General features: G+C 41.8%; 1 protein-coding gene across 14 annotated transcripts in view; it reads right to left on the reverse strand.

Moving 5' to 3' along the window:
• The window catches only part of prdm16 (PR domain containing 16), a 742940-nt gene that overhangs the window by 27129 nt on the left and 691936 nt on the right, over positions 1 to 23875 (reverse strand). For all 14 annotated transcript variants that reach the window (XM_059952207.1, XM_059952208.1, XM_059952204.1 and 11 more), the window contains 3 exons: positions 23132 to 23209; positions 10066 to 10235; positions 8418 to 8592 (listed from right to left, as the gene is read on the reverse strand). In XM_059952207.1, coding sequence (XP_059808190.1) covers positions 8418 to 8592; positions 10066 to 10235; positions 23132 to 23209 — 423 coding nt within the window. The remainder of the gene's footprint in view (positions 1 to 8417; positions 8593 to 10065; positions 10236 to 23131; positions 23210 to 23875) is intronic.

Genomic DNA, 23875 nt, shown 5'->3' on the forward strand with positions numbered 1-23875 from the left:
CTGTCTTGCTTCAGCCCCTAAGAAAAGCAAACAGTGGATAGAGTTGGTCGGACCTGATTTCAAATAGAACAACATTCCCCTTCATTTTCCTTTTTTAAGAAGCTCTGTTCTTTCATCTGTTGAGTTAGCGGCTTGGGTGTCAGGGGACCAGCGTCTGGTCCAGCAGGCTACCTTGTCTTGTAGCAGGAAAAGGGTCATTTGCTCTGTCGTCTGGGGACAAAGGGGGAAGCGGGGGGGGGGGGGGGGCGAAATCTAGGTAATTAGTGCGCTCCTGATTCAGCTGCCTCCAAACAGAAAGAGTTCTTAACTTTTAAAATAACCTTCCTCAGCTGGGTAATTTAGCAGTAAACTTCACAAGTTCTACAAATCGATCATTTACAAAGCAAACTTTAAAAAAACTTAGAGATTCTAGTCATGTACCACAGCTTGAATCAAAACGGTCCTACGATAGTCTGAAATTACTGTTTAAATTAAGACTAACATTTATCATCCATACCAATTTTATACAACTATGTGGCTTGTTAGGCCATTTCCGGGGCTATTAAGAGGACTGTAGTCACAAATAGTGCAGGGAGGTAGAGAAGTAGATTTCTTCCCTAAAAAATATAAACAAATGGATTTTGTATGACAATTTGACAGATTTAACGTCACTTTTACTGATACTAGTTTTTTATTTCCAGAGTTTTAGAACTAAAATAATTGGTCTAGGCCTTTGGTTTGGTACGTAGGCTCTGTGCTGTAATGTTGCACCATATTAATCAGTGCTCATGAAGTAAATGACCATTTAGCGTAGAACTGCCTATCAGTGGGCTATTAAATAAAATGTTGCTAATCGCACACATGGAAGATGGCATCGTTTTCTTTCTCTTGCATAGACTATCATTCCCAGTTTGAGCTTTGTCAGGGGAGAGTACCCTGGAGGGACGCTGCCAAGCTTTCAGTGATTACAATTAATGGAAATTCCATTTCAAAAGAAGATGGCTTACTTGAAAGTTGATAGACCCGTTTGCCTTGGGGATCCGTAACTTGAGCGGTGGTGCTGTGCCTTTCTGAATACTGTCGTGTCCTTACCGGCCCAAAGCCTGGTATTCAGTCGGTGTGCGAGCACACACTAAACGCTCGAGGAAGTCGGCGGGTCGGGCAGCATCCATGGAAGTGAATATGCAGTTGACATTTTGGGCCGAGACTCCTCTTCAGGACTGAGAGGGAAGGGGGTTACTACCTGAGCTGCTGAAAATTTCCAGCATTTTGTGTGTGTTGCTTTGGATTTCCAGCGTCTGCAGACTTTCTTATGTTTATACATGAACATTAATATCTTCTCAGGGATTTTTGGATTAACAAAAATTGAACCCCTTTATACACAGCATTTTGGTTTGAGATTTTAAAAGTTCGAAATTTGTAAAAAAAATTCCTTTCAGACTAACTTCAGTTTAGATCTGTACAACAAAGTAAACCTATTTTAGTTGCATCTTATCATATTCTTTGTAATAATCAAAGGGACTTTGAAGTGCAACTTCAATAATTTTTATAAATTGAAATATCCCTCAATCAAAAATGGAAAATATAATTTTATTTCAGATAGTTCTGTTAAGGGAGGAATACTGGGCAGGATTTTGAGGAATTCTTTTACAAGTAGCCACATGCAATCTGCAAAATTCACCTTAAGTGGCAGTAAAGGTCCCAGGTTAACCTAAAGCACTTCCAGTTTTGCACTGACTCCTTGGAGTCTGTCAGTCTTTGTCTTATACAGTACTGTGCAAAAATCTTAGGCACATATATATATAATCTAGGGTACCTAAGACTTTTATACAGTATTGTAGTAATTTTATGTATTGCACTGTGCTGCTGCTGCTGCAAAAAAACAAATTTCATGACATACATGAGTGATGATATACCTGATTCTGATATGGGTCTCTATTGTGGGCTAAGAGTGGGAAAAGGGAAAGGAGACAGGAATCACAGTTGGGAAAATGGGAAGGGAGAGGGGAAAGAGCAGGAAGCACTGGAGAGACATTCTGTAATGAGCAATAAACCAATTGTTTGGAATCAAGTGACCTTGCCTGGTGTCTCAGAGCTGGGTGTGTCTGCACCCACACCACCCTACATCCCTGACACTCCCTCTCTGCCACTTGTCCCACACCCCTCTTTTGGCTCTCCACCCTTCCCATTGTCAACATCCTTCGCTCCTGCCAGATTTACAAACTTGCTGTCCACTCCACAGATACATTACTGTACAAAAGTCTTGGGTGCCTTAACTAAGGCTTCTACACATTACTGAATATATACAGTGTATAAAATGACTCCACCTCCTCATCTCCCCGAGGCAGAGGATTTAAATGATTCACAACCCTCTAAATTTTAGAGTCTATATAAAGGAATTTCTTATCTCCATCGCAACTCCTTATATGAAGTTCCAGGTATCCCCTCTCAGCTTCGACCATATTAATTTTGTATAAAAATTTTGAACCCTTTATGCAATATTTTGGGCTGAGATTTTAAAAAATGAGATTTGTAATGAATTCCGTTAAGATGAAGTCAGTCTAGATTTACATATAAAAGCAAATTCCCCATGTACATAAATAGACCACTGCTCATTCTTCCATATCTGTATAAGTGTAAGGCTAACCCACTTAACCTCTCCACACGTCAATGCTCCATCCCAGGAACTAACCTCATGAACTTTCTTTGTAAATTGTAAGTTTTATTCCTTAAATAGGGAGACCAAAACTGTATGCGGGACTCAAGGTGTAGTGACAATACTTCCAGCATCTGCAGATTTTCTCTTGTTTATACTTCTGTACCTTTATATTCCATGGCAACTACATTTAAGCCGAACATTTCATTCACTTTACTAATTATTTGCTGTAGTTTCATGTTGTTCTCTTGTGTTTCACTTTCCACGTCAATATTTGATAGTCTCCGTCTTTTTAAGTAATAATCTGCTTCTTGAAGCTTCCTTCGAAAGTGTTTAACTTCACATTATCCCACATCATTCTTCATCTTGCTCCTCAGCGGACTGGTGAATTTGCATCCTCTTTAGAACTTGCTAACCCACCTATATTTGCATCACTGACACGTTCACACTCGCTGTCAGAACCGTTTGCATTTTGGTGAGATTGTGCTAATTGGCATTGCCAGCCCTGAAGAAGATGGTGGAGTTTGTCATCGAGATGCCAGTTATAATTGATACCTGTACCCGGCTGGAAGCCCGAGAGCAGCTTATTTGTCATATATGCCAGGAAAGCATTAGATCCTTTATGACATTGCCAGCTGATTTAGAAACGGCAGCAAATCTATCATTTGAAAGCAGAGTGGACACTGAGGACCTCAATAAATACCACTTTTATGTTACAATATCGCATTGGAACAACCGATAAAGTGCACAATCATGTTAGCTGAAGAGGCAACTCGATACAAGTCTCCCAGTAGGCTCTTCCAGCACATGTACTATGCAAAAGTCTAGGCACCCTAGCTATATACAAAGACTTACACTTTTGCACAGTATCATAGCTCTGAATCATAAGAGCCAATAAATTAAATTTAAGCCTTAGTTACTAATATAACAATAACATATACACAGCTAGGGTGTCCAAGGCTTCTGTGCAGTACTGTAGTCATTTTATGTATTGTACTGTACTGCTACAGCAAAAAAAGACAAAAACTTCATGACAGATGTGAGTGATGATAAACCTGATTCTGATATGGGTCTCTATTGTGGACAGAGAGTGGGAAGTGGGGTACGGTGAGGGGAATAATGGTTGGGTAAAGGGGAAAGGAGAGGGGAGGGAGCAGGAAGCACCAGAGAGACATTCTATAAAGATCAATAAACCAGTTCTTTGGCATCGAATGGCCTTGCCTGGTGTCTCAGAGCTGGGTGTGTCAGCACCCGTACCAACCCCCCTCCCCGGCCACTCCTTCTCTGCCACCTGACCCACACCCCTCCCCTTGCCACTCCCAACATCTTTTGCTCCTGCCAGAATTACATACTGCTCCCTGTTCCACGTTGGCAAATACACTACTGTGCAAAAATCTCAGGCGCCTTTGCTATATGTATATATTGTAGGTGCCAAAGAATTTTGCACTATATTGTAGCTCTCAGTCACAAGTGCTAATAAATCAAATCAAAGCCTTAGTTACTAATACAACAATAATTAATGTTATCTAACAAAAATTAAATTTGGAATTCTCTTACAGTACCTAAAACTGTAAAATGAGATGGTGTTCCAAATGGTCCACTTGCTTGTTACAAATGTAATGGACAACTCGATGATGTTGTAGTACCTGGTTGCGGACACTAGAGGTCAGTCGAGGTGGGACTACGAAGCTGAATTCAGGCTGGCACTGGCTGCTGAAACTGCAACATTTCCGCTCAGCGGTTTTGAAAATAGAAATTTCTTTTTATTTTGGAACAATTTTTCACTCTCTCATTTCTTCTCTCCAGCCTACTTTTTCCCCCAGGTACTGAAGACTTTCTGATATTTCACCCAATCCTCTCGATGAGAAGTGTAAACAGTCAACGTTTCAGGGTGGGACCCTACATCAGGACTGGAAAAACTGTTTATTCTTCCTATAGATGCTGCCTGGCCTGCTGAGTTCCCTATGAGAATTTCTGTAAGGTGTTTTTGCAAGAATGATAATAGGACCATAAGACATCGGAGCAGAATTAGGCCATCTGGCCCATTCATCCATGGCTGATCCTTTTTTTCTATCTCCTCCTCAACCCCAGTTCCTGGCCTTCTCCCTGTAACCTTTGATGCAACGTCCAATCAAGAATCCATCAACCTCTGCCTTAAATACACCCAAAGACCCAGCCTCCACAGCTGCATTTGGCAACAAATTCACAAATTCTCCACCTTTTGGCTGAAGAAATTCCTCCGCATCTCTGTTTTGAAAGGGTGCCCCTCTATCCTGAGGCTGTGCCCTCTTGTCCTAGACTCTCCTACCACGGGAAACATCCTTTCCACATCTACTCTGTCTAGGCCTTTCAACATTCGAAAGGTTTCAATGAGATCCCCCCCTCATCCTTCTGAATTCCAGCAAGTAAAGACCCAGAGCCATCAAACATTCCTCATATGACAGCCTCTCTCATTCCTGGAATCATCCTTGTGAACTTCTTCTGGGCCCTCTTCAATGTCAGTGCATCTTTTATAAGATGAGTAGCCCTTCTTAGAAAATCACATCATCTTGCAAATGATAATCAGTAAGATAACCAGGGCCGCAGAAGAGGACTGTCAATACACATTCAACTCCTGTACGCCACAGGCAAGGGAAGATTAGGCCCAGATATGATGCCTCTCACAAAGTGGCACAATGCCAACACCCTTCCTTGATGCTTCCGGGAGGAGAGGAGGAGGACAAAAATAGGACAAAAGTGTTTCTGAATATGGAAATGAAGTCAGGGCAAAATTTCAGGCAAAAATTAATTTCAATGGCTGGCTAAATTTTTGTTAGGCTCCATACAGTGGATTGATTGCAAAATTCCTAAAATTCTCAGCAGTGTAGTCAACAAAAGAAAGTTCTATGGATATGGGACTATTCTCACATCAGTTATGTATTACTTGGTGGAGCAACATGTCATCGGATTCCACTCCATAGAGCAAATAAAATCACTTCAGTTGTATAGTTGTCAGCTCTAACAAAGAGTAGATGTGGTAATGGTGGTGGTAGGGTGTGCTGGGGAGATCATTTTGACAAAGATAGCAGTTTTCTTTGCACAGAAGAAAGTGATTAAGATAGATAAGATAGAATTTTGCGATTCATGAGGTACACCGTTTACAAGCTGGGCATTTAACACTCTCCGAGTAAGAAGACCACAGGGTTCAACTGGCTCTCTGCAGATATGAGCTCATCATTGTGTTGGAGGTGCTCTGAATGAGGTGTTAAACTGTCTGACCACTCATGCAGATGTCAAAAAACTGTGTGTTTCCTTATGTGGGTGTAAAAACTGCTTGCTCTCATGCACGCGTGTCAAAAAACTGCGTGCCCTCTCGTGTGGATGTCAAAATACCAAGTGACCTCTCGTGTGGGTGTAAAAAACCGTGTGCCCTCTCGTATGGGTGTAAAAATCCGTGTGCTCTCTTATGTGGGTGTAAAAAATCCACGTGCTCTCTCGTGTGGACGTGAAAAAATCACACGCCCTCTTGTGTCGGTGTCAAATGTTCCACAACATACTGTATTTAAATCAGAGCAAAGCAAAGATTCATGATAATATTTTATCTAACATTATTGCAACAGATTCCATTGTCACTATCATATTAGTGTTTTTGAATCCGCTCCTTAAACAACTGTTGAAATTTACAATTGCCTCGAAAAATGTTTGGAATGTCCAGAGATTGTGAGTAACACTGTAAAATCCAATTTTCCCCCCCTCCTTTTTATATAACTCCCTCTGTGTCTACATCTGTTTCAGGGAACATAAAAGGCGGGAAAATAATAGCTTCGTAACATATTGCATAGGAAAAGGAGGCAGTGGAAGGTGTCCATCTGTGAGCTGTACTGTGGATAAGATTATGGGAAGTGACAGTAATTGATTCAGCGATGAAGTAATTTGTTGTTGTTATGAAGGTCTGGCAGGATTGGAATTCAGCAAAAATCCTGACAGAAAGCAAAATAAATAACTCTAATGCACAGTCAGGCTCCTGATACTCTCTCTTTCTCTGTCTGCATTGCTTCTCCGTGAGTCAGTTTAATAGGTGGCAGGGCACACTGATGTATACTGTCAATTCGTGTTAGGTATCAGGACCTGGTTCCAATAAAAGGCTGTTTATTTATTGAAGAATATGTACATGAGGGTAGTTCACTGTCAAATGTCAGTGCTTATGTTTTGAAGAGAGGTTAGGGATTACTTTACAAATGAATTGACAAGCAAGTATAAAGGCAGATGCCATTCATGCTCCAGTTTAGTCACAGCATCAGTGGAACATAAGAAAGAAAGTACAGAGCTCGTATAGAAAAGAATGGACAGAGCATACTTCAGGGATAAGGCTGTTTGAATTTAATACAGTTTAAAGATCTACAAGTGTATAAGGGATTTTATTCTGGCAGCCTCTATCTGTAAAGCTGTAAATTTTGCAGAGCCTTGTGGGTAAAAAAATTAGAAGACAACCTGTCTGCCAGCAATTTAGGAGTCCATGCCAACCCGTAATCCTCTCTCTGTGACAGGAATAAGGCCGTAGCTGACCCAGGTTCTGTTTATCCACAGCAATTAGACTTTGCAACTTAGCAGGGATGGGCAGTTAAAATACAGCTCAACTTCATTACACCAGGTAAACTATTTCCCCTCCAATTCAAAGTGAGCACTGCTACTGAAGTTTTGCAAACATAATTGTGATTGAAAGGAAGATGTGTAAATATTTGATGAGAAATCATCCTGTTAACTTTTTTTTATGATTTTAACTACCGTTTGGGAAGTGTTAGCATGCATTTTGAACAGGACCGTTCTTCCCCTGCTCTTTGATTATTAATGAGAGCCGCGAAATGTAGCTGGTGCTACTGATGGCATTAAAGCGGAACACGATGACCTCACAAGAGCAGGAGGAGGTAATGCGCACAACATACTGGAGGAACTCTGCAGGCCAGGCAGCATCTACAGAAAAGAGTAAACAGTCGATGTTTTGGGCTGGGACCTTTCATCGGGACCAGAAAGGAAGGGGAGATGTTGGAGAAGGAAGGGCAGGGGAGGGCAGAAAGAAGTACAAGGTGGCAGGTGATAGGCGAAACTAGGAGAGGGGGAGGGGTGAAGTGAAGCACTGGCAGTTCATTGGTGAAAAAGATAAAGGGCTGTAGAGAGGGGGAATCTGATAGGAGAGGACAGAAGATCATGGAAGAAAGGGAAGGGGGAGGAGCCCCAGAGGGAGGTGATGGGCAGGTAAGGAGATGAGGTGAGAGAGGGAAACAAGAAAGGGGAATGGTGAGGGAGAGGAGGGGGCAATACCGGAAGTTTGAGAAATGGATGTTCAAGCCATCAGGTTGGAGATTACCCAGACCGATATTATATATGTTGTTTGATTAAGCATGCTTGTTCATTTAAATAATTAATTACAAGTTATATGTAAAAGTACATGAATTGCATATGTCAGCATACTACCACTTGATAATTCACACTTTGCTTCAAGTAAAAACTCAAAGTTACACCTGGATTTTGGACTCTTCGTGTCTTTCTGTGAATTAGCTTAACATTTTGCAGTTCCAAAACTCAACAGAACCATTTTTTTCATGGTTACCTTCTATATTTAGTTGTAATTTTAGGCTGGGGAATAGAGGGGAGCTAGGAAAAGAATAGTAATCGGTGAAAAGTAAGAAAAACAAGATGTTAGTCTTTACAGTGAAGAGATTCACTGGGACTTCGATGTGAATGTGGAGAACTGCCTCCTGTTTTAGTTTCTCATATTTCAAATATCTGTGTTTATTACAGTTACCTTTTGTCTGCTGAACTGGATGCTTGGCTGAGGTCATTGTTCCCAATGAAGTTCCGGATTTCAGAGAAGTATGATTCCTCCTTCTCTTCCAAAAGTGCCGTATTGTCCAACTCGGAGTTGGGGGAAGATGCAGTGGTGCCCAGGTGATTGGAAGAGACCCCAGAATGTTGGCTCACTGCAACAGAAGAGAAGAGGGTGAGGGTACCCGTCTGCAGGAAGAACAAATAACAATGGACAAATCTAAACCTCTCATCTGTTATGTAGAAGATAGCATCCCAAGCAGATTTCTTTTGTCAAGTGTTCTGTGCTTCCACAATTCCTATCAGCTCTGGACGTGTGGCAAGTATACAAAAGTTGGATACAAAGAATTAGTGGTGAGTCTTGCTTCACTGTTTATCATCAAAAGTAATGATGGGGCAGAGATTAAGTCATACAACAGATAGATGCCAAACAATACAAGTCGTGATTGGTAATCTCGAGAACTAGTTTCACTTGGCTATGGAGAGAGAAGTTGGAGATTTTCCAGTAATTTTTTTCCTAATTGATCTGTTTTTTCTGACTTGTTTTTTTTAAAAAATAGCACATGAGTCAGGAGACTAAAGAAACTCTCAATTTTATGATAAAGAATGGACAGTAGTATGGGACAGGTTTGATCAGGGGTGACGGTTGGAGATTGAAGGGTAGAGTTTCACTTTCCAACCTGGGGTTCACGGACCCCTTGGTTAATGGTAGGGGTCCATGACATAAAAAAGGTTAGGAACCCTGGGGTTGAAGGGAGCAACAGTTCTTTCTTTTTAAAATGTGCCTGCTGCTTTTGTGTACTGCATGTTTGATGAACTAGAAGCATAAAGACTTGGAAAGATTTTGCACTCCTCTGTTGGTTGTCCTGTCTGGGAAGACCATTTCACTGGGCACAGTTCAATAATGCTGAAAAAAAAAATGAACGTAATCTGATTTACAAAAGCAATTTTCACCACAATAATTAAATGAGCAAAACATTCCTGAACACGATGGGGCGGTCTGGTGGTGTAGTGGTTAGCACAACGCTTTACAGTATAGGCGACCCGGGTTCAATTCCCATCGCTGCCTTTGCAACAACTTCCTCCCACAGTCCAAAGGCATACTGGTTGGTAGGTTAATTGTAATTTGTCCCATGCTCGAACGGCCAATTAAATTAAATAAATAAATGATCACCAGGGAAATAATAATAGCTTGTCAAAGTCCAACCCTGGAAATGGGTTGAAGATGTATAGCCCAACCCCCTACCCATTAGATGTAATGGGTTTCAGAAATGTTGATGAACTCCATTTCAGAGATATTCAATAAGAAGAACTTGTATTAAAATGTATCATTGTGATTCATAGGGGTTGGGGAAAAGAGGGGAAAGAGAAAGTGAAAAAAAATTAGTCCCCAGACAAAATTGAGATAAATAATACAAAGGGTGACCAGACCTTGTCAACAATGTGACAGTATCATGGTCACATTTGGTGATATCACACTTTCATTTCAGGGTATTTAAAAAACTGAGTTTGATTTTGCAAACTGGCTGGAGGTGGCTTCCAACAAAATCTCTGGAATACCAGTCTAGCATCATAACAGCTGTGCTGCTGTGTCCAGCACAGACCCAGAGAAGAGAGCTACGTCATACCTGGAATGCTCTCGTTCTCGTGTTTCTTGAGGTGGCGATCAAGGTTGGTCTGCTGCCCGAAGCAACGGTTGCACAAATGACATTTGAATGGCTTTTCTTTGTTGTGAATGTTGCGAACGTGCCTTTGCAGGTTAGAGGAGATGCTGAATGACCTATCACAGTACTTACACCTGGAAGGATAAATAAACAATATAAATGCAATGACCAAATGTGCATTCTAATCAGACCTCTTCAAACTTTCATGCTCTTGTCAGTTTAATTAAAATATTGGAACCAATAGGCCTCGGAAAAATCATAGATATTTCAGCTTGAAAAGATTAGTTTAGATCCTCTATGAAGGAGAATGCTAAGGGAACAGCCCAACAGAGATCTCTAAAACAATGAAGAGGTTCAAGAGAATTAAATGTAGACAATAAACACAAGAAATTCTGCAAATGCTGGAAATCCAAAGCAATACACACAAAATGCTGGAGAAACTTGGCAGGTCAGGCAACATCCATGGAAATGAATAAATAGTCGATGTTTTGGGCTGAGACCCTTGTAGGTACGATGTTTTCACATGGGAAGTCTAAATTTAACGGCAATAAATGTAACATAACATTGATTTCCCTAAAGTATTCAAATGAATTGTAAAGTTAGTAAAGTTTTCTCTGTACCCAGAGAATTGTTCAAAAGTTGAATGACTACCCTGTTGCATAGTTGAAGAAAATGGAGGGGACTGGATCACATAACAGGGCTTGACACTAATGGGATGAAGTCAACAATCAGAAATGGAGGGGAGTAAAGCTTAAACACAGTTGGTCTACACAGACTGTTGCCCTGCTAGAAGTACTATGTAATTAATTAAGCAAAATTGCAAAGTAACAGCCAACAGGTGAATGAGAAGCTAATCATTTTTTGTTATGGTGTTGATTGAGGGACGAATATCGGCCAGCATATGCAGTATTGTGCAAAGTCTTAGGCACATATGTATAGCTAGGGGGTCTAAGACTTGTGCACAGTACTGAATTTGTCAATTTGGAGCAGAGAGTGAATTTTGTCAATACGGCGGGAACGAAGGGCGTTGGGAATGACAAGTGCGGATTTGTGGCAGAGAAGGAGTGTCAGGGTGGTGGGGGGAGGTGGCGGGTGCAGGTGCACGCAGCCCTGAGACACCAGGCAAGGTCATCTGATTCCAAACAATTGGTTTATTGATCATTACCGAATGTCTCCCTGGTGCTTCCTGCTCCTTCTCCTCTTCCCAACCATGATTCCCCTCTCCCTGCCCCCTTCCCACCCTCAGTCCGCAATAGAGACCCATATCGGAGTCATGTTTATCATCACTCACATGTCATGAAATTTGTTTTTACTTTTGCGTATGGTACAATACATTAAATTACTACAGTACTGTGCAAAAATCTTAGGCACACTAGCTATATATATGTGCCTAAGACTTTTGTGCAGAACTGTAGATTCAAAGTCTAATAATTAATGGCAGTTTGCAATCTCTTAAAGAGCTAAAAATAGAATTGTCCAATAACCCAAGTTAAGGAAAATGGGCATGTGTAGAGCAAAGATGAGCAACGACAAAAATCAATTGTCATATCAATTGTACGAGGTGGTATAGGTCCTTGTGCCATGTTATCATTAACCTTCAGTTAAACAAAGGATAGCAAATTTTTTCACAAGTATTGCTTCCTCAGAATCTTTTTTTGGTTATGGTAGAATGCTTGAATCTGAACACAAATATAATTTCAGACTACTTGTATCACGATGGAACTTGGAGAAACAAGAAACAAACTTTTATCGAATACAATGCGCTTAATAGCACAGTGGTGTCCATGCTCTGCAATAGTTCAACTAAGCTAGAAATGTTTTGCTTTACCCATCTGACAATGCGGAACATGTGGCTAACTGGCTGCGAATGGCCTGCCGACGCCTGCTGCTTGTGCTCATGGATGCACGGATAGGAGATCCTGAGGAAGTATCATCTCCGTTGCACTGAGGTGTAAGGCAGATCTTTAGTGGGAGGTAATGGGGGTGGGGGGAGTGGGGAGTGGGGTGTGGGAGGCTCAGTGCTCCAAAGAGTTAACACATGCTGAACAGAACACACAGCACAGTCTGCGAGCCGTTCCCAGGGGTTTATTGATAGAATTGATATACCCAATTTTACTTTGCTGTTCAAACAGCAGATTTCCACTTGCGCTGCTAATTGTGCTGGGAAAATTACTGGGCATCAAAAGTTTTAATCAGATGAATCCTTTTATGTTCTGCCTAAAAAATGCCTGCTGCTAATTTAGGACCCCGGTGCAGCATGGGTCAGAGGCAATTGTCAAATGGCGAGAAAGTCTGAGTGTTTTGTTTAATGCACCAGGGACCAGGAGTTACTTCATCTGGACCGGCTGGTCATCAGCGCAGTGCCCGGATCATTTGCTCTAAAACTGGGGTCTTCGAGCGGTCACTGTTCATCAGACAATCTCCTTGCGCAATCTGATAATCACTGTGCGAGTGAAGTGCTCTGCACCGTGAACCATGAAGGGTTTTAAAACAAAGCCTCGGCTCACTATCCGATGTGCTACATATTTACCTCGAAGTCAACTTGAAAAGTTGCAGGGGAAAATGATCCCAGTCATTTGTTAGGGCAAATTGTTTCTAAATGACCTAATCATACAGAAAGAAAGGGAGAGAGAATGAGAAAAAAAAAGCTGACAAAGCTGAAACATCATCCTTAGGGGATTTTCAATCTGTAATCGAGGCGGCAAACAGGGAATGAGAAAGTGACGTCTACAATCAGCAAAGATTTAAACAGCATCAATCTTCCTTTCTTTGCACTTTTAAAATTCCTTAATCTGTCAGTTGCAGTTTCTTAGGATTGATCCAGTAGATTGGGAACAGAAGAAAGGCCCACTGCACTCTTCTTGGATGACAGAGTTAAGGTTGTGGGAGTTCTTGAGAGGAGGGAAAGAAAATGTGATCCGCTGTCACTGATTTCGGGACACGAAGACCAAGAAGGACACCATGGAGGTTCTGGCGCAGGGAAACACGAAGCAGGCATGAGAATTTTTAGAAGCTCTTCTCTTCTGATAACTCCGTAAACAAACATTTAGAAATATATGCCATCTACAAACCCCTAAGAGCCAAACAAACACGAACCAAAGGTCAACTGAAGGGGTAGCCAATCAGGACCGAGACAAGCAAACGTGTGTGCGTGTGGGGGGGGGTCTTTATAAATGCAAACACCCCCAGAGAGAAACACCAACAACTGCGCACTGAGGATGTCACCTTGACTGGTGGTGAAAAGTCTGCAAGCTGACTGTCAAGCTCTGCGAACATCGCACGTCAGAAGGCCAACTATTTGTCGTTTAGTAGATCCTTTTGCCACCCGAGAGGTGGGAGTAAGGAGAAAGGCAAGGCGAGGAATGGGTGGTAGATGAGTGGGCTGTTAGATTACAGGCATTTCCCTGTCTGATGATGTTTAAGTTACCCATTCAATGATCCCATCTTAATTGATGCAGTCTGGCCAGCCAGCAAGTAAGGACAATCTACATTGCCAAGTTCATTTCTTGTTCTGAATGCAATTTTAACTGCTGTCCCTCTCAGGAGACAGAATAGATACTGGAAGAAAGTATGTGAGTTCCTTGTGGGTAAACTCTCACATTTGTTAAACTTCAGCTATCAACTCAAAATGGTCATTTCTCTCATTAATCAGTTCAGTAAAATCTTAATAAGTTATGGCTAAAATATGAAAAAATGATCCAAATGGCAGTATAGCTCTAATCATAAGCACATGAGATTCTGCAGATGGTGAAGATCTTGAACAAAACACACAACGAACTGGAGGAACTCCTGAAGGGATTAATGAGGTCCTAGTGAAGGGTCTCGACACGAAACATTGACTGTTTATATTCCTCCCTAGAAGCTGCCTAATATGCTGAGTCCCTCCAGCATTTTGTGCTTGACAACTCTGAGCAGGTTTCTTTTTAGTCGCCATTATCGAATTAGTTTGTCTGGTAGAAGTGGAAATGGAAAGAGCTCCATAGCCCTCCATTTTATCGAAGAGGTCTCCATTTGGCGAAGGCTAAAATTACTTTTGAGCTGAGATTTTTTTTTTTACAAGCAAATAAACAAGAGTTCCTTGCAAAATTTTAAATGAAGTGCAAGTGTGAGTTCTGTCTGATCTGCGGGTCTATATACAGCACATTCCCTGCAACCTGGTAAATAAACAGGAGCATCTGGTTGGAAAGATGTAAAGGATAATGCAATTAGATCTTTATGTCTTGTTCAGACCCACAAGGCAGGGATTCTTTCTTTGCTTTTCTAACAATTTTCCTTTCACCGTTTGATCTCAAGTTGTGTTATAGATGTCAGAGTTATTGGCACTAATTATCAAACTAACATTACAAGAAATTAAATAGCTACTGTATATTTCTTATATATGTATAATTTATGGAAATAACAAATGGATTCAACTGTGCTTTTATGATTAAAGATAAAACCGAGGACCATAAGACACATGAGCCATTCAGCCCATCGTCTGCTCCACCATGGCTGATTTATTATCCCTCTCAACCCCATTCTCCAGTTTTCTCCCCATAACCTTTGACACCTTGAGTAGTCAAGAACCTATCAACCTCCTCTTTAAATACACTCAAAGATTTGACCTCCATAGGCGTCTGTGGCAATGAATTCCACAGATCCACCTTGCTGTGGCTTAAGAAATTCCTCCTCATCTTTGTTCTAAAGGGATGCTCTTGTGTTCTGAGGCTGTGCCCTCTGGCCCTAGACTCTCCCATCAGCTGCTGTAGTGTAACCTGATGCAGTTAATTGCAACTATTGCATTAAGACTATAAGACAATAAGGCAGAGGAGCAGAATTAGACTATTCCGCCCATCAAGTCTGCTCTACTCCAGCTTTATTTGCTAAATGTACATTTAATCGTCAAAACATACAACAAAATGCATCAACGACATTCTGAGTAGGTGCTGAGGGGAAACCCACAAGAGTTGCCACACTTCCAGTGCCAACATAGCTTGCCCACAACTTACCAACTCTAACCCATGCGTCTTTGGAGCGTGGGGGGGGGGGGGGAACTGGAGAAGCTGGTGGAAACATGTGCGGTCACAAGGAGAACGTACGAGCTCCTTACAGACAGCGCCGGGAATTGAATCCTGATTGCTGGCGCTGTAATAATTGTGCTAATTCTTGTCGTTACAATTAGAAGGTTCATTTCCGACCTCAGTCTGCACTTGTGGCATTCCAGAGGAGCGGCAGTCTCTCAGAAGCACTGCCTTTGAGTTGAAATGTTATACTGTTCCTACTCTGCCATCTTAGAGGCATTTAAATCATTCCTTTTGTACAGCTTGAACGCCTGATGCAAGACCCTGAAACAGACACTTTATTCCGAGCTACGTTATGGGATGAGATTACTGTGTAGGCAGAAGAAAAGATTCAGTGTGATGATTCAAGAACAGGAAAAGGTGAACTGTGATCTGTGCCACTTGCAGCTACGCTGACAGACAGCTGTTGGGAGTCATTCAGAAGTGAAGTAGATCAGGGCCAGCACATTCTTATTTGGATGAAAAGTAAGACGACAAGGAGCAACAAGCCCGGGGAATCCTGGATACCATTTAGTATGTACAGTACTGTGCAAAAGTCTTAAAGCACATATATAGCTCGGTGCCTAAGACTTTACACAGAACTGCAGTATCGTCATAATTTTATGTATTGCCCTGTATTGCTACATCAAAAAAAATTCATGACATGTGTGAATGATGAACTTGATTCTGATATGGGTCTCTATTGAGGACTGAGAGTGGGAAGGGGGCAGGGAGAGGGTTATCATGGTGGGGAAAAGGGGAAGGGAGAGAGAAGCACCAGAGAGACATTGTGCAATATTCAATAAACCAACTGCCTGTAATCAAATGACCTTGCCTGGTGTCTCAGGGCTGGGTATGTCTGCACCACTGCTAACCCCTGCCCCGGCACTTCTCTGCTGCCTGTCCCACATCCCTCCCACAGCGTTCCACCCTCATTGTTCCCAGCATCCTTTGCTCCCGCCAGATTTACAAACTGGCTCTCGACTCCACGTTGACAAAGATAGTACTGTGCAGAAGTCTTAGGCACCCTAGCGATATATATGTGGCTAAGACTTGTGCACATTACTGTAGAGTGGGATAAAAATGTAGCTACTGGAATATTAAAAAAGGAAGTCAGGGAAGTATTAAAAGAATGGGACCTACCAGAAAACACATCTTTATTCCCCCTCCCCCACTCTCCTCTTTCTGTAGGGATCACTCCTTCCATGATTTCCTAATCCATTCATCCCTCCTCACTAATCTCCCACCTGGCACATATTCCTGCAAGTGCGAGAACTGCTCCACCTGCCCATTCACCTCCATTCAGGACCCCAAACAGTGCTTCCAGGTGAAGCAACATTTCACCTGCGTATCTATGCGGGTTATCTACTGTGTCCAGTGCTCTCGATGCAGCCTCCTCTACGTTGGTGAAACCTACTTAAAATGGGGGAACCACTTCCTTGAGCACCTCCACTCCATCTATCAAAAGTGGAATTTCCCGGTGGCCAGCCACTTTAGTTCCAGTTCCCATTCCTGTTCCCTAATGTCAGTCCATGGCCTCCTGTTCTGTCAAGATGAAGCCACTCTCTGGTTGGAAGAACCATTTCCCACTCTAGCTCTTATGGGAGAGAGAAAACAGGGAATTATAGACCGGTTAGCCTGACATCAGTGGTGGGAAAGATGCTGGGGTCAATTATAAAAGAGGAAATTACGACACATTTGGATAGCAGTAGAAGGATCAGTCCGAGTCAGCGTGGATTTATGAAGGGAAAATCATGTTTGACTAATCTTCTGGAATTTTTTGAGGATGTAACTGTGAAAATGGACAAGGGAGAGCCAGTGGATGTAGTGTACCTGGACTTCTAGAAAGCTTTTGATAAAGTCCCACATAGGAGATTAGTGGGCAAAATTAGGGCACATGGTATCGGGGCAGAGTACTGACATGGATTGAAAATTGGCTGGCTGACAGGAAACAAAGAGTAGTGATTAATGTGTCCCTTTTGGAATGGCAGGCTGTGACCATTGGGGTACCGCAAGGTTCGGTGCTGGGACTGCAGCTGTTTATAATATACATTAATGATTTAGATGAAGGGATTAAAAGTAACATTAGCAAATTTGCTGATGACACAAAGCTGGGTGGCAGTGTGAAATCTCAGGAGGATGTTATGAGAATGCAGGGTGACGTGGACAGGTTGGGTGAGTGGGCAAATGTATGGCAGATGCAGTTTAATGTGGATAAATGTGAGATTATCCACTTTGGTGGCAAGAACAGGAAGGCAGATTACTATCTAAATGGAGTCAAGTTAGGAAAAGGGGAAAGGGGTATTCTTGTACATCAGTCAATGAAAGCAAGCATGCAGGTACAGCAGGCAGTGAAGAAAGCTAATGGCATGCTGGCTTTTATAACAAGAGGAATTGAGTATAGGAGTAAAGAGGTCCTTCTGCAGCTGTACAGGGCCCTGGTGAGACCACACCTGGAGAATTGTGTGCAGTTTTGGTCTCCAAATTTGAGGAAGGATATTCTTGCTATTGAGGGAGTGCAGCGTAGATTCACAAGGTTAATTCCCAGAATGACGGGACTGTCATATGTTGAAAGATTGGAGCGACTGGGCTTGTATACACTGGAATTTAGAAGGATGACAGGGGATCTGATTGAAACATATAAGATTATTAAGGGATTGGACATACTGGAGGCAGGAAGCATGTTCCCGCTGATGGGTGAGTCCAGAACCAGAGGCCACAGTTTAAGAATAAGGGGTAGGCCATTTAGAACAGAGATGCAGAAAAACATTTTCACCCAGAGACTGGTGGATATGTGGAATGCTCTGTCCCGGAAGGCAGTGGAGGCCAAGCATCTGGATGCATTCAAGAGAGAGTTAGATAGAGCTCTTATAGATAGCGGGGTCAAGGGATATGGGGAGAGGGCAGGAATGGGGTACTGATTGTGTATGATCAGCCATGATCACAGTGAATGGTGGTGCTGGCTAGACGGGCCGAATGGCCTACTCCTGCACCTACTGTCTATTTCCTCTTGGTGCCCCTCCTCCTTCCCTTTCTCCAATGGTCCACTCTCCTTTTCAATCAAATTCCTTCTTCTCCAGCCCTTTATCTTTCAGAGCCAGCTGGCTTCACCCATCATCTTCTAGCTTCTCCTCCTCCTTTTTATCCTGGTGTATACCCCTTCCTTTCCAGCCCAACTGCTCGTCCATTTTCACAGATGCTGCCTCACCTGCTGAATTCCTCCAGCATTTTGTGTGGTATGTTAGGAAGTGGACGAGGAGACAAAGATAGCACAGGCAGGGAAAATTAAGGAAAATGCCAATGCACTTATTAAGTATATTAAGGTAAGAGGATAGACAGAGAAATAGTAGGTCTATTAGGCACCAAGGGGTAAACCATGCCTGAAAATGTTGTTAAGGTCTTAATCAGGGGTTCCCAACCTGGGGTCCACGGACCACTTGATTAATGATATTGGTTTATGGCATATTAACCCTGGTCTAAATGAACATTTCTCACTTATCTGCTGCTTGCAGAAGTGGTGCCCAGTGATTGAAGGGAAACAAATGTGTTACTTTATTCAAAAACGGTAGCAGGGATGACCAAGTTAATTACAGGCTTGTGAGTCTGCCATCAACAATATGGAACCCATTGGGGAGAAAAAAACATTGTGAGGGACAGGATTAAACTGAACTTGAAGTAGCAGAGATTGATCAGGGATCATTCGCATGGGTTTATTGAGGAGAGATCCTGTCTGGCTCATTTGATAAACATTTTGTGGGTGTTAATGAGCGATGGGGGCAGGTACTTTCATAACATTTAAAAAGTAGTTGAATGAACACTGGAAATGTCAAGGGATAGAAGGCTAAGGATGATGCTGGAAATTGGATTAGTATAGGTAAGTTCTTGATGGCCTGCATGGAGACTGTGGGCCCCAGGCCTGCTTTCACTCTGATCCAGAACGTGCTTAAAGCCTCCTTGAATAAAAGCAACATCCCTATTGACTCCTGGGAATCACTCGTCCAAGACCACTAAAAGAGATGAAGGAGCAATCGGGGTATTGAAAACCATGTGCATGTAGGGGCCCCAAATAAGCATTGGAAGTAGCGCACCAAATCACAAGCTACCAACTATCTGTGTCATACACTGGGCTTATTACACATCTTAGAACCCTCAAATCCTATAGAGTGGATATTGCGTCATCCTCAATCCTGAAGGGCTGCCTAAGATCATAAGATACAGGACCAGAATTTGGTCCCTCAGTCCATCAAGTCTCCTCTGGCATTCCATCATGGCTGACTTAGTATCCTTCTCAACCCCATTCTCCTGAATTTTCCCTGTAACCCTTGATAGCCTGATTAATCAAGAAGCTATCAACCTCTGCTTTAATTATATCAAATGACTTGGTCTGCACAGCTGTCTGTGGCAAGGAATTCCACAGATTCACCACCCTCGGGCTAAAGACATTTTTCCTCATCCCTGTTCTAAATGGGTGTCCCTCTACTCTGAGGCTGTGCCCTCTGGTCCTAGACTCCCCCACTGTGGGAAACATCCTCTCCACATCCACTCTATCTAGGCCTTTCAATATTTGAAAGGTTTAAATGAGAACCCCCCCCCCCCCCATTCTTCTAGACAAGTACAGGTCCAGAGCCATCAAATGCTCCTCGTATGTTAACCATTTCATACCTGGGAACATTCTTGTGAAACTCCTCTGAACCCTCTCCAATGCCAGCACATCTTTTCTTAGATAAAGGGCCCAAAATTATTCACATTACTTAAAGTGCAGCCTGATCAGTGCTTTATAAAGCCTCAGTATTACATCCTTGCTTTTGTATTCTAGTCCCCTTGAAATGAATGCTAACATTGCAGTTGCTCTTCCTTACTGCTGACTCAACCTGTAAATTAACCTTCAGGGGCCCTACACAAGGACTCCCAAATCCTTTTGCACCTCTGATTTTTGGATCTTCTCTATTTAGAAAATAGTTTATGCCTTTATTCCTTCTACCAAAGTGCATGACCATGCACTTTCCTACCCTATATTCCATCTGCCACTCCTTTGCCCATTCCCCAACCCGTCTCTGTTCTTCTGCAGACTCACTGCTTCCTCAGCCTACCCTTCCACCTATCTTTGTATCATCTGCAAACTTGGCCACAAAGCTATGAATTCCTTCATCCTAATCATTGGTGTGGAAAGTGAAAAGAATTGGTCCCAACACCAAACCCCTACAGCATACAACTAATCACCAACAGCCAACCAGATTAGGCCCTTTCATTCCTACTCTTTGCCTCCTTCCAGTCAGCCAATCTTCTATCCATGCTAGTATCTTACCTGAAATACCATTGGCTCTTTTGTTAAGCAGCCTCATGTGCGGCACCTCGTCCAAGGCCTTCTGTAAATCCCAATAAGCAATATCTACCGATTCTCCTTTGTCTAAACCTGCCTGTTATTTCTTCAAAAAAATCCAACAGATTTGTCAGGCAAGATTTCCCCTCAAGGAAACCATGGTGACTTTGCCCTATTTTATCAAGTGCCTCTAAACATTTGAAAAAACTTTTTATATTCTCTGTTATAATAATGGTTGGCTTACCTTCATATCCCATCTTTTATCTCTTTATGGCTTTTTAGTTGCCTTCTGTTGGTTTTTAAAAGCTTCCCAATTCTCTACCTTCCTACTAATTTTTGCTATGTTATATGCTCTCTCTTTTGGTTTCATGTTGTCTTTGACTTCCCTTGTCAGCCATGGTTGCCTCATCCTCCCTTTAGAATATTTCTTCATCTTTGGGATGCATCTTTCCTGTACCTTCTGAATTTTCCCTAGAAACACCAGCCATTGCCGTGCTTCTGTCATTCCTGCTAGTGTCCCCTTCCAATCAACTTTGGCCAGATTCTCTCTCATGCCTCTGTAGTTCCCTTTACTCCGCTGTAATACTGATATATCCAATTTTAATGACTCCTTCTCAAACTTCAGGATGAATTCTAACATATTATGCTCACCCTCTCCTAAGTGTTCCTTTACCTGAAGCTCACTAATCAGATCTGGATTATTACATAACAATTTAAGGAGGAGACTATTCATTTAAAACAGGACACTAGGAAGATCTCCTAGTGTCCTGCCCAATACTAATCTAACCTTTCTAAGTAGATTATCCGATGACTTTTACCTTGCTGTTTGCAATGACCACATTAACTACAATGTTATGCTTATAATTATAGAGACTATAGTTCAAAAGCTGCTCGACTGACAAGCCAAAGTACTTTTAAATACAATTTCTGTCCTGATGGATACTGAAGCATCTTAAGGGTTTCGAATCCCAGCAGAACGTTTACGTAATGTAAAATCAATTTAATGACTTCAAATATTTAGCTTATACACACTGAAAATAACATTTCCTTGCTTATTGTTAATCTTACCAATGTATAATTTCTTGAGCCGACTTTCAAACTTCTTAACCCTTCCCATCATTACCAGTAACAGCATACAGATCGTTTCCAAATCAGATCTATTAGACATCAGCACAGATTCTGTCTTCCTCTAACCCTGAAGTTTATAGCAATATCAATAGTTTAATTACCAAACTCACCACTGGCCAAACATGATCAGAATGGCTCATTTTCATTCTAAGAAATGAATTTATTTATGCAACCATTACAGAATGCCCGCTTACACATTTTAAGTTGATCCTTGATGGCTTTACTTGAGGCTGTGATTTGTTAACTTCAAATTAAGCTGAACCCAAGCCTCTCCATTTAAATAACTTGTCCTTGTGCTAATCTACAAAGAAATAGTCTAACAAGGTAAATCTGGGTAAATGTAGTTGCCTACAACTCCTGAGGGCAATTTTAATTGTTTGCAAATTTCTTGCTGAAGTTCAGAAAAGATCAAGATGAAATGCCTAACTTCTTTTACTTTGTAACCGACATCCCCCTAGGAGACAGATACAGTATCTTGAAGTGCACTTCTCCCCACGAGCTGACAGTATTTTCTGAATTTGTTGCGTTGGGCCAGATTGAGCTACGATGGACAGTAGTTTTTTGGGTAACTATAGCCCATCTACTCTCTAATGTTTGGCACATTATTTTTACGCTGCAAAGCAGAACTTGCAAATACATTGGGAGCTTCAACCTTCCTGTTCTGCCACTGGAATAATGCAAAATTTACAACATACCTAGCTGAGGGAGTGGAAGCACTTTCTACAAAACCCTTCAGTTCAACACCAAGAACGGCTGGTGTACAAGGATGAATCCATTAGCTTAAACTGAGTTACTGATTCACCAAAATGTAGTCTAAATGATTTTTTGGGTTTTTATTTTCTTTCACTTCGTTCTAAAATTACCTAACAGTAGATTCATGCATTTCAAGTTAAATCAACTTTATTCGCCATATACATTTACATGTATTAGGAAGTTGCCGTGCTGTGTTGGCGCGACATACAACAAAGACAATAACATTCAATGATCATCAAAAATAAAGAACTATATAAAATTAAGTTAGAGGTTAAAATGCATTTATAGAATAAAATATGTATAAATACATAAATACCAGCATTTATTTATAATGTAAAGAGCATTGTAAAATTTATTTAGAAGTGTTTCCAGTGCAGTGGCTGCATTAACTGATAGAGGGGGTAGGGGGACAAACTAGAATGGTTGATCTGATTAGCTATCTGGGGGGAAGAAACTTCAAATCAGTGTGAAATTTTTGTTTTGGTTTAATTAATAAAAACATTTAATAATTATGTTTTGATTTTAATTATTTGCATACTCACAGGATCCACACAGATCAAATGTGAGCAGTGGATTGGATTGAGAACATAGTCTGTATCTTTTCAAGCTAAGGTTTGGGAAGAACTTCAGTATGAGACTCATCTGGGCCGATACTGCTTTATAGGAAGCTGTGCTCAGTTGTCCTCAGGCAGGGGCTCCCAGCCTGGGGTCTGTTGGTTAATTGTAGCGGTCCATGGCCCAAAAAGGTTGGGAACCCCTGTTTGAAGGCAAAGGGGTTTTTGATACCTACCTATAAGGCTGCTCCCCTGTGTGCGTTCTGAGGTGCCGAGTAAGATTTGCTGACCTTGGAAAGATCTTCCCACAGTACCTGGAGAGGAAAATTACAATTAAAACTGGACAAGCATTTCCAGAAGAGTCCATTGTAATTTATGAGATACAAATACACCCGTGGTTGATTTACTTCCACTGAGGGATACACCCGGGATGCTATGAACCAAATAATTGCCTTAAAGTCATATTCATGACTGGAGACAGGGTGAATGGGGACAATTACATTTCTTTAACCTGGCAGAAGACTTACTACGAGTTTCATTTTAGTGAGATTTTAGTAACTTCAGTTTCAAAAAGTTTTAAGTGTCCACAGTTAGTGGTGACTGTCAAAAGCTTTAACCTTTTCATTGCTTCATAAAAGGGAAATGTGGCTCATTCAAGAGTGGGTCTCAGCCAAGCAATTTGACTACATGTTCTAAGAAACTCTTAGATAGGCACATAGATGGCAGGAAAATGGAGGGCCATGTAGGAGGGAAGGGTTAGATTGATCCTGGAGTAGGTTAAAAGATTGGCACATCATGGGCTGAAGGACCTGTACTGTGTTGGTGTTCTATGTACTATGATGGCAATGGAGTCATTGAAATAGTGAGGAATTGGAGCTGAGTGTTGTTGGCGAACAAGAGAACTTGGCTCTATGCTGTACGTTATGTCAATGAGCTACAACATGAGCCACCTTTTCAGGAGAATCTAGAGATAATCAGAG

The sequence above is a fragment of the Hypanus sabinus genome, chromosome 27 (genome assembly GCF_030144855.1).
Source record: "Hypanus sabinus isolate sHypSab1 chromosome 27, sHypSab1.hap1, whole genome shotgun sequence".
Lineage (NCBI taxonomy): Eukaryota > Metazoa > Chordata > Chondrichthyes > Myliobatiformes > Dasyatidae > Hypanus > Hypanus sabinus.